This window comes from Chelon labrosus (genome assembly GCF_963514085.1).
Source record: "Chelon labrosus genome assembly, chromosome: 10".
NCBI lineage: Eukaryota > Metazoa > Chordata > Actinopteri > Mugiliformes > Mugilidae > Chelon > Chelon labrosus.
Window position 1 is genome coordinate 13,642,829 of NC_140360.1, and position 11,164 is coordinate 13,653,992.

Sequence of the window (11,164 nt, forward strand, 5' to 3'; positions counted from 1 at the left end):
TTTATAATTCTCTGCACAGAGAATGGCAAATGCACATGAAGTTTTTTTCCTTTTTAGAGTCATTTCTCTTCTCGTCGTCTTCAAGAAACCTCAAACCAGTCCAGTTTCATTGTTTAAAATATATCACGATATCTGAGAATCTTCACAGGCATCGTACTTACTTAATACTAAAAATGTAAACGTGACAGTTTAATGTGAAGTATTCTGCTCGGTACAGTCCTGAAGTTGGATATTCAGTCCTAACTGGGACTACATATGAAATATAAGTGGAGACACTACAGGTGAATAGGGTCAACAGTTTAACTAACAGAGTATCATTTGTTATTTTGCGAACTCAGACAGAGAGGATTTGGGACATTTGTTTTATTGCTATAAATCAGAGGATAGTGGTAGCCAGAAAAAAAGCATTTTAGTAATTAAATGTTTTTAAATCAGGACTCTTCAATGTTTTCCAGGCTAGGGACGCCCAAATGATGGAGAGATGGAGCGGGGACCCCCTACTTATGTATATGTGTATTTAAAGACATTTAAATTTATGGAAAAATCATTTCTCAACCCCCCCTGCAGTACCTCCGTTGACCCCCTAGGGATCGCTGACCCCGTGTTGAAGACCTCTGTTTTAAATAATTAGGCTACAAATGGTATATGAAGAAAAACAAACCTCGTGGAAACAGTAGAATATAGATTAGAGAGTAATAGTTTGGTGCATGTAAGTAAAAACTAAAAAAATGTGATTTCTGTATGAGATTATAAGAACAAAGTATTTTTTAGAAATCGGCCTTTAAAGATAAGTATTTTAAAATTACATTTTTATTGGAAGACACTTAAGGTTCAAATGTTATCTGATAAATATTAGCATGAAACTGGCCCAGCTGATTACTTACACTATGAGGATAGTTTTCTGTATTAAAAGTTCATGTTCAAATATATAAATGTATTCTAAATTAATTTCTAATACACAAACTGCCTTAAAATAAACACAAAATTTAAATTTTGGAAGTTTTCTTTTGGGCGGCACGGTGGCGAGGTGGTTAGCACTGATGCCTCACAGCAAGAAGGTCCCGGGTTCGAATCCACGTGTGGAGTTTGCATGTTCTCCCTGTCTGTGTGGGTTCTCTCCAGGTACTCCGGCTTCCTCCCACCATCCAAAGACATGCTTGTTAGGTTAACTGGTGATTCTAAATTGGACGTAGGTGTGAGCGTGAGTGTGAATGGTTATCTGTCTCTCTGTGTTAGACCTGCGATGGACTGGCAACCTGTCCAGGGTGTACCCCGCCTCTCGCCCAATGACAGCTGGGATAGGCTCCAGCAGACCCCGCGACCCTTAACAGGAATAAGCGGGTACAGAAGATGAATAAATGAAGTTTTCTTTTCATTAGTGTGGAAATAAAAATAAAAATAACTTAAGTAAAATAGTCAAAAAACCTGACTGGTGCACGAAAACACAATGCCTAATTCAAGTATAAACAGAGTAAGATATTTACAGATGGTTGTTTTAGAATTTATTAAAAATGATTTCCTCTCTCAAGCTGTTGTGTAAATGTCACTATCAAGACACCACCATGTGATTTTATTGGTACAGAGTAAAAGGCACAGATTTAATTTGCTGAGCGGACTTGACCAAAGGAGTGATGAGGCACAGCCAAACTGAATACACAGACAGTACAGACACGATCAAATAAAAAAAGAAAAAAACAAAAACACTTCTGGCCGACCACACAGTGAAGGTTAAAGGACAATCTTATTTAAAATGGAGCCGGACAGCTAATTAATGTCATGAAAGGAAGTCAGAAGACAAATCACAGCCCTCCGTGTGGCTACAGATAAGAGGGGGGGGGGGGTGACAAGAGTCAAGTAAGATTTACTATTAAAAACGCTGGTAGACATGTGTACCAGTAATCCAAAACATCACATAGAACAAAATAAAAAGTGTCACATGGATAGTTTGTTAGTGTTATCAGGCAAAAATCTACCCCAGTGCACTGTGGGTGACTTTAATCTGGTCTGTACCGTTCATTAAAAAAAGAAAAAAGATACAACCAAAACACCCACCATTTATGATGTTTAGAGTAACACTTCTTGCTGTGCTGGTGAAATACAAAAAAAAAAAAAAAAGATCTTTACAAAAACGAGTCTATTTAACCTTGTTTTGGCTTATAAACAGTACCATTACAAGTGTAGTGTACACATCCTATACATCAGTGCTCCTCAGCTTAAGGCTTCATGAATCAAAGCACATCCTTATCCCAGCTCGCGTGGAGGTAGAAATACTGCAGCAAGCCCACACAGTCAAAAGTTTTATAAAAAAAAAAAAAAAGTCTTGTGTCGACGAACAGTAAAGATAGCCCTCTCATTAAAATAGAAACGGTTTGTGATCTACTCTGTTGTTTAAACACCTCCTTGAGATTTCCCCCTCCACAACTACTGGAAACCGTTTAACAGCAAACACTCCTAAACTGATGCCTCTCTACAATCTGACACCGTTTCAAATATAAATACGACCTGTACGTCTTTACATGTAGTGCATTATATTTCTGACATGAGGCACGCTCACACTTTCTGCCCTATAGTCCACGTGTCCGTGTCCAAACCGATCGAAGGCCATGATTTCACACTAAGCAGTAACAGAGGATAAAACATTCTAGGCTCAGTCTTACGGTATCTGCCAGAGATACTACAGACCGAAGAAGAAATAAGTCATTGTGGCAGGTTACGCTAACACTGATTAAATGATTCGTTTGTCAAACTATATTCAAACTCGTCTCACGTCAGTCACACCTATGATGTCAATGCATATGCTTGAAATTCCCTGGAAATGATAATATAGGGGTTTCCCTAAAAGAAAGGAAGGCTTAGGCACAAAGCGTACGTGTTTTAGCAGGACATTTAAAGCCAAATGAACGCTAAAAGACATTTAAGGATATATCAGAGTGAACGTGAAAACAACTGTGAGATTTGACTCAGGCGAGAAAAACGACGATAAAAAAAAAAAAAAGCGATACAAAGCCGCAAACTGACGCCCACCACTTGTTCCTGCGTCATGGGCTACAAATCAAAGTTGAGCGGGCCTCTAATGACGCAGAGAAGCATCGCTCAATCACATGTGTGTGTGTTTCACCGGGTCACGTTTAAATGGATAGCGGCATGACACCAACAAGGGAGAAAGAAAGAAAGATCAGCTGGCAACAGGAAGAACCTGCACAATCACTAGTGTTTGGATGAACCTTTGTGGGACAGATGGTAATTGCCAAGATAATCAAACAGCTGACTGGATATTTCTCTGCACTGTCTGCTCTGGACGGCAATTCAAACGATCAAGATTATTTTTTTTTTATTGTTTTTTTTAATCGGGGGGAGAAATTCTTGTGGATGTTAACAACGGCAATAGCAAAAACCTAGCTAACTGCTAACCTAGCTACATAGACGTTCATGTAGTAAATTAAGTTAGCGTAACTGACAGTGTGTAAAGAGAAGTAATGTTCATTAGTGTTGAAAAGCTGGCTGCGGTACTCCCAGCTGAAGTAAATGTAGAAATGCTCTGCCTTATTTATGTCCTTTGATTGCATTTTCAAACTAATTACATATGCATTAGGACATGTTTAGTGTTCCTAGTCTAAAGTAATCCATCAATATCTTTATAAAAACTCAAACATTATATCTGAGTGTTGCCAGCTTTCTTTCACGTATATGGAAAAATAATGCTGGGTTTGGTAAAACAAAATGAATTTTAACGCCATTAGTGCCTCACAGCAACATTCTCATTGTATATGATGAAATGGTACCGCACATTAAACTTGATTTGTACGCGAGTGATTTGTATCGCTAAAAGAAAACAACGTCTATAATCAACGTGCCTGTGACCGTTGCCCGACTCTTTTGTAGTGTTTTAAGTCATGTCGTTAAGAGTGTGTGCATACTTGGAAGCTATGGAAAGACATACACATTTAAATAAGCAACAGGCATGACTATAGTGTGACGGTTGGTCTGAAAAATAAAAATAAACAACAAGTGTGTGTGTTTAGAGTAGAGGAGTGAGGGTTCTGTGTGTTGAGCTGGAAATAGTGTTTATGCTGTATGTATCCAAAAAAAAAAAAAAAAAAAAAGTCTGTGAAGAGTCTCTGCATGCACGCAACACGCTGCTAGTCGTTAACTAGTCGATAAACGTGGTACTGGGCTCCGTGTTCGCTCGTGGAGACTTCAAACACAAAGGCGATGCACAGCAGAGTCTCCTGGGTTTCTCTGTTGGACACCACCTGGCAAGAGACACAAAAAGAGGACAAGATTGTTGCCGTTATAACAGAGGAGGCAGGACATACTTTGGGAGACGGGCAGGAGACGTATTACCTAAAGAAACTGGTGTGAAATGCATGCATGCCAGGTTTTAAAGGATTATTTACCAGAACCTTTTTTTTTTGTAGTTTTGCTTGAGCTCATAAAATACATTAATTATGAAAAGGGTACATTTTTTCTTTTAAAGTTTAATTTTATTGTCTGACTGCTACATGCACAAAAACATTTATTCACACAGTCTGCGTCTATCCCTCTAGGGCTATTTCTGCTGTTCCTTTCACTTCATCACCTCTGCTTTCCCACACTGTCAACACCACTTCATTTTCGATTTCATCATTGTTACTCTCGTCCAATGACCTGTTTGCCCGCGTTCTCTGAGCCAATCGGCGCCAAGTCCCTGATCTGTCCTTGCGATTCTGTTACTCTGCCATCATTACGTTTTGCAGTTTACTTCCAAATAGTTTCTCCTTATTAAATGCTTACCACAATATTATACGTTATCAAACCAAGCTGTTTTGCCATAGCAGTAATATTAACTCAACACACACACACACACACACACACACACACACCTGTAGAATGGTGAAGTTCTCCAGTACACTGTTCATCATGTATTTCTCAGGCAGATGTTTGAGTTTGTGGATGAAGTTGATCATATATTCACACATGGGTGAGCGATGGATGCGGAACATGTACTTTCCTCCTTCCAAATGTGCATATTCTGTCTGGATGGGAGGAATCCACACGCACACACACACACACACACACACACACACACAAAGACACACAGTGTGATTAAAACACATGTTGATGTGGGCTGATATTTACGTGAACTTAACATGTATTAGAATAAAATGTTGATTTTCTCACCTCCACTTTCTCCACCACCTGTTTGCCAAAGGAGCAGACCTTTGTTGAAACACTGATGGTGATGTTTTCTGCTCCACTGTACTGGCTGCTCACACCGTAGAACACACCAGAACCCTCCTCAATGTCACTGCTCAGGTCCGCCTGAAACAAGCACAATGTAATAGACAAAGAGTGAGCGTGAAAACAAGCAGGAGAAAAATAACTGAAGAGGTCACAGTCACAGACTAACAAACTTATAACAAATATGTTTATTTCTACATAACTGGGTCGTTGTTACTGCCCTGGATCTCCATGAAAAACTGTACAATTTTGCTGGTGGTGGTGTGCATCACCAGTACACACTCAAGGCAACACAACAATATAACGAAATCTAGAGAACTTCAAGTGCAGCTCTTCCTTCTCTGAATGGTAAGTAAGCTTCAGCGCTCCAATGACTTTACTGCCCTTATGTGGTGTAGCGGGTTATTACCTCAGACTGCAAAAAGGAGCTATGAATAACGTATCCATACCTTTGTCATTAACACAGTTTAATCCAAAAACGAATTTACTTTTCTTCTGCACAGTTTTTCTCAGACTGATCACTGACTCTGTGTACTAACCCAAAACTTGACGAGAAAGAACGCATTGTGAGGGCCTTTTTCGTACAGCTCCTTCAGGCCTCCTTTCTTCTCAGAAAACTTGTCATAAATTTGTCTCACATCTATGGACTCCAATACCGGGTCGCTGTAGCCCGGGTTTGAGGGTCCAATGTGTACAAAAAGGTGTTTATGCTGCGGGAAGGAAGGAGGAACAGTAAGCAATGTCTGATCATACGTTAAATTAGTTACTCTTTGTCAAAAAAAAAGAGGCCTGGATGTCTGTACCGTCTCTCTGTCTTTCTGGGTCTCCATAAAAGCAGAGTACTCCAGTAGCCGTAATTTTGATGAAGCGATGGTTCTGTCTTGCCATACAGGAGCTGCTATAGCTGCAGGGCGAGGGGGAGGCAAGGCCTCATAACCTGTCAAACATTTAAACAAGGAAAACACAATTACCATGATAATAATCACACTAAATGGTCATATCAGTGATTTTGTGTTTGTACTTACTGATGGGTGCAGGGACAGGCGCTGGTAGTGTAGTGTATGGTGGCTGTGCAAAAGGCTTGATGCTGTTAGTGTTGAAAAAAAAAAATAAAAAATAAAAAATGAAAAGGAATCCACAAATTAGTAACTGTACTGGCTCAAGTAAGAAACTTTGTTGAATTTTAAACAAACACAACCAAATAATCTGCCATTGATACTTACTCCTGAGAATGTCCAGGCTGTCCTGGCATAGGGCCGGGCCAAAACTAAAGTAAAAGAAAGAAGGGACAGAGGACAGATTAGATGTTTACCCAGAATGTAGAGAAGAACAGATGTCTGTGTGTCTGAGTTGTTGCCTCACTCTGACTGGTGGAGGGAACGGAGTCTGGGGTTTCATTACACTTGCAGACACAATCTGCGCTGATGAGAGGTTGGCTACTGTCTGCAGCGCCTTGTCTTTGGATACCTGGTCCTTAATGAGGAAGAAAAGGTAATACATAAAGACAATGCCCTGTTTTTACACTGTCCCAGTAAAAATGTAGTTATCATTCCAAGGTCAGCCAACTTCAACGGCCAGTTTAGATAGCAAGCCAGCCAACATACTATACTGTACTTCAGCATGATGCATTAACTATATGGGAAGACAAGACAGAAAGCAAAGCAGATATAGGAGAAGCCAAAGCAGGAGGCACATAAAGCCAGAAGAGCTAACCATCACCAGTATTCAACTAAAGCCACTAAAAACAAAAGAGCAATGAGCAGGATTCTTGAGTCTGGCAGTAAAACTGCAGTGTTGACTAGCAGTAATGTGATCCCAACCACACAGCACAAAGCCTGAAGCAGTAAAAGCCTGTAGTTGTTAGACCAAAACTTACCAAGTTCATGGCCTATGGCAAAAAAGACACGTTATTAATTAACTTCAGTACATTGAAAATAAAAGCAGCTCACAGAATCACGGAATAAGGGAAATAATTATTGAGAACCCGTTACTTTGTAGACACTTTATTGGATTGTAAATTAAATATTAAATAAATAACATTCTCGATTTCCTCATAAATCAGCTTCAGAACATGGTTTTAGAAATGTTTGCAAATGTATTAAAGATCAAAAACTGAAATCTCTCATTCACAAATGTATTCCGACCCTTTTCTGCAGAACTCCAAACTGAGGCCAGGTGCACCGTGATTGCTTTTATAAATCTTGCACAGAGTCCACTACTGGCACACTTAATTCACTGTATATATTTTGTATTAGAAAAGCACACAACTGCATATTTAAGGTCCCACAATTCACACTAAATGTCAGGATGAGAGCGTAACCATGGAGTCCAAACCTCAATAATAAAACTGTGGTGAGGGAATAGATTAGGGTGAGGAAATAAAATCATTTATAAAGATTTGCGTGTTCCAGGACCATGATTCAATTATGAAATGGAAGACGTTTGAAACCACTAGGACTCTTCTTCCTGGAGTTGGCTGACCAAGAATACAACCATCACTCTAACGGTGGTTCAGGAGTACTCTGCAGTGATGAGTAGAACTCGCTGGAAGGAGGATCATCTCATCAGTCATGGTTTTACGGTAGAGCAGCTACACTCAGCTCTACAACATTTAAAGGGCCGGTGAGCAGAGCATGAAGAAAAATATTCTCTGGTCTGATGAGAAAGAGGTTAATTTTTCAGGGAAAAGTCAAAGTATTAGTGCCAGTGAATTTTAGGTATTGGCTCATTATCTGGCTAATATCACCACACAGTGACGAATGGTGGGGAGCAGCTTTCTTCACCAGAAAAAGTACTTGGTCATGGGACAGAGCGAGTGCCGGTCAGCAAGTTTGTACTTGGATATGGAAGATGAAGATGACAATTCATACATGCTTCCCACCAAATCTGATGAAGCGCTACAGGATTTGCCGCAAAAATGAGAAGAATTACCCTAAACCTTGAGAGACTTACCACAGAAAACAATAAGCTGTAACTGCTGCTGAGGGAGCTTCTAAAAAAGAACTTAATTAAGTGTCCGAACACTTTTGTGATGAGACATTTCAGTTTGGTTTTTGTCAATAAATTTGCAAATATTTCTAAAAACACTTTGTAATTATGGGTTACAGGGTAAAGACGGAAAACATAAATTAAGACACTACTAAGGGTGCACAAAGAGGCCTAAATATTTGGTGAACGGACTCCACCTCAAACCTTATAAGCTCAAAAACATACATCTTACATTGACAGGAGACGCTATGGCACTCTAATCTGAGCTTACACTAGAAAATGTACCGACATGAAAATCTTCAATCGTTACACTCTCCACATGTACATTAGACAGCAGCAAGTCGTTCAAAGTGATGTCACAACAAGTCTTTATTACAGGGCATGGTCAAACCACAAGGAGACGGCTTAAACAGAAAGGATATGAAGAACTGGAGGAAATGTTCAAGAACGAGAATGTGGAAGTCAGAAATCAAAGGAAAGAATTGAAATTCTTCAGATGTGACCATCGATGAGGGGCACATTAAAAACTCCTTGCACGTCTGTGTGTATGCAGACATTCGTGTACATTATTATAGCCAAACTTATGGGCCAACCAAGCCAGCTACTGAATCACATGCAATTATCCGTCCGAGGCCACAAACCACTTGAAATATGAGAACATACCTGCCATGCATTGTAACAAAACCTCTTCCCCACAAAATTATGATACACACTCCAAACACCAGGTTTTCATATTGAGCAATGCAACCAATATGGAGAGAGAGAGAGCACATATGAGACCTGTAAAGCACGCAAGAAAAAAACCTAAAATGGTTTGAAAAGCCTCCGTCTGTTAGGCCACTTTCCCAGAGCCACTAATGGACGTGATCCCTGTGCCATGATGACAGCTTTACAAACATGCAACTAACTCCTTCTAAGCTGGATTTAAACCGCAACAAGTGGTCCAGATGTTGATGTCATTGCATCACCTCAAAGCTTAATATATTTGTCATGCATTACCAAATAAATTAGTCTGCTGTTAATAATAATAATAAGAAAAAAAGAATGAGCCTTTCTTTAACTTGCTCCATGCAGTTTTTAAGAGAAAACATAAAACAAAAACTTAGACTAATTTGGCCAGCAGTAGTGGGGCCTGTAGCTCTTACGCAAGATTGCTTTTTAAGAAGGTATCTTTGAGAGAAGTAATAAGTTCTGCCTATGGTGATATAATTGGTTAAGTTAGATTTAGGCTACAAGCAGCGCGAAGCAGCTAGCATTGCAAAGTCAGTGAGCGTGTGTACCTTCAGTTTAGACTGAATTTCACGAGACTTTCTCTTGGCCAAGACTTGCAGGTGACTAGAGACCTGAAGAAAGACAGTACGTAGGAAAAGGGACGGGAGGGAAAGGAAAAGGAAGGGAAAAGAAGAAGGGGATGTGACTACAGAGGGAAGGGAGAGTTGATTCAGCGGGCACCCACCTTGATGCTTGCCTGGTATTCTCGTACCCTCTTACGTGCCAAAACCTGAATGTGACTAGACACCTATGGGGCAAGGGTCACCCCGATGAGAATACACACATTCACAGGATGATTTTACAGCTTTTAACAGTCATGGTTAATGAATACTCACGATAACAAGGTAAACAAATTAAGAACGTATTAGAAGGTACACACACACACACACACAATACACAGCTGAAAGCAGCAAATAATATGACATAAAACAGATGTCAGAACTGTAGTATTCAGAAATATCTATGCGTACCTGTTTACGTGTGCGCGTCTTTCCCGTTCGTAGCTTGATATAACGAGCTATCAGCTCATTTCGACCTAGCATTGAGAAAGTAAAAGATACAATTAGAAGGAGCACTTAAACACACACACAAACAAAAAACATGTTCTACGTTTATATGGTAATAATCACCTTACAGACAAAATGTAGCATGTGTTTATATGTCGGTAACTATGACAGTGAGGTTAGGAGGGTATACAGCAACATTAAAACCACTGACAGTAGAAGTAAATAACATTGACCATCTAGTGACAGTACAATGTTTTGCTGGGAAACTTTTAGACCTGGCATTCTTGTGGCTGTACCACCCACCTAGACCAGACCAGACACCCCCACCCCATAGCAATGACACTCCTTGATGGCAGCAGCCATCCCCAGCAGGATGCAGCCTCAGGCTCACACACAAAAACGGTTTAGGAACAACTCAAAAAAACATAAAAAACAGCACAAGGTGTTGATCTGGCCTCCAAATTCCCTAGATTCCCAAACTAATCAAGTATCTGTGGGATGCACTGGAACAAGCCTGATCCACAGAGGCCCCTCCCCTCAACCAAGAGGACCCAAAGGCCCCCAGTAACAACATCCTGAGGCCAGACACCACAGGACACCGTCAGAAGACCCATGTCCATTCCCTGATGAGTCAGAACTGTTTTGGAGGCACAAGGGAGACCTACACAAGGAAGGTAGTTTTAATGTTGTGGCTGATCAGTGTGTACTACACACCGATGTGAATAGACTGAAGTTCAACATTTTTCTAAAGGACAAATTTAACCACGTACATAATCATCTCTTTGTAAAAGCCTATCCTCTGTATCCACATTATTACAGAAGCCTAAGCCAGTAGCAAGTGGTCCCCTTTCAGGCCCCTTCTTCTGGCAGACGTCTCAAGGCATGTGAAGTTCTATAATTTTTATGATGCTCTAAAAATGGACAGGACGAGTGTTCGGTCGAGCAATTTTCCGGTGAGAAAACCTAAAAGGATTTCACTGTATACAACAGGAAACGACTGTAACAAATCTGGATAACCACATTTTAGAGCTAATTTAATGGTGACTCTGATCACTGACATGCCTACAGAGCTATGAATTAAATGTCAAATGGTCCTGCTGTAGTTTCTGTCAGTGGTTGGTTCATGAAATAGACATGGCATGGTCTTAACTGGACCACTTGTTGCAGCCTGTCTCATT

The 11,164-nt window shown here is 40.2% G+C and overlaps 1 protein-coding gene across 1 annotated transcript; it reads right to left on the reverse strand.

The window, feature by feature from the left end:
• Nucleotides 1-1,489: 1,489 nt before the first annotated feature.
• tead3a (TEA domain family member 3 a) lies at nucleotides 1,490-10,022 on the reverse strand (the record flags this gene model as incomplete). Its single annotated transcript, XM_084553118.1, has 10 exons — nucleotides 1,490-4,253; nucleotides 4,863-5,015; nucleotides 5,161-5,301; nucleotides 5,760-5,930; nucleotides 6,024-6,157; nucleotides 6,246-6,307; nucleotides 6,444-6,487; nucleotides 6,583-6,693; nucleotides 9,665-9,727; nucleotides 9,951-10,022. The coding sequence occupies 10 exons, from the start codon at nucleotides 10,020-10,022 to the stop codon at nucleotides 4,140-4,142; spliced, it is 1,065 nt and encodes a 354-aa protein (XP_084409244.1). The 3' UTR covers nucleotides 1,490-4,139.
• Between the last annotated feature and the right edge of the window lie 1,142 nt (nucleotides 10,023-11,164).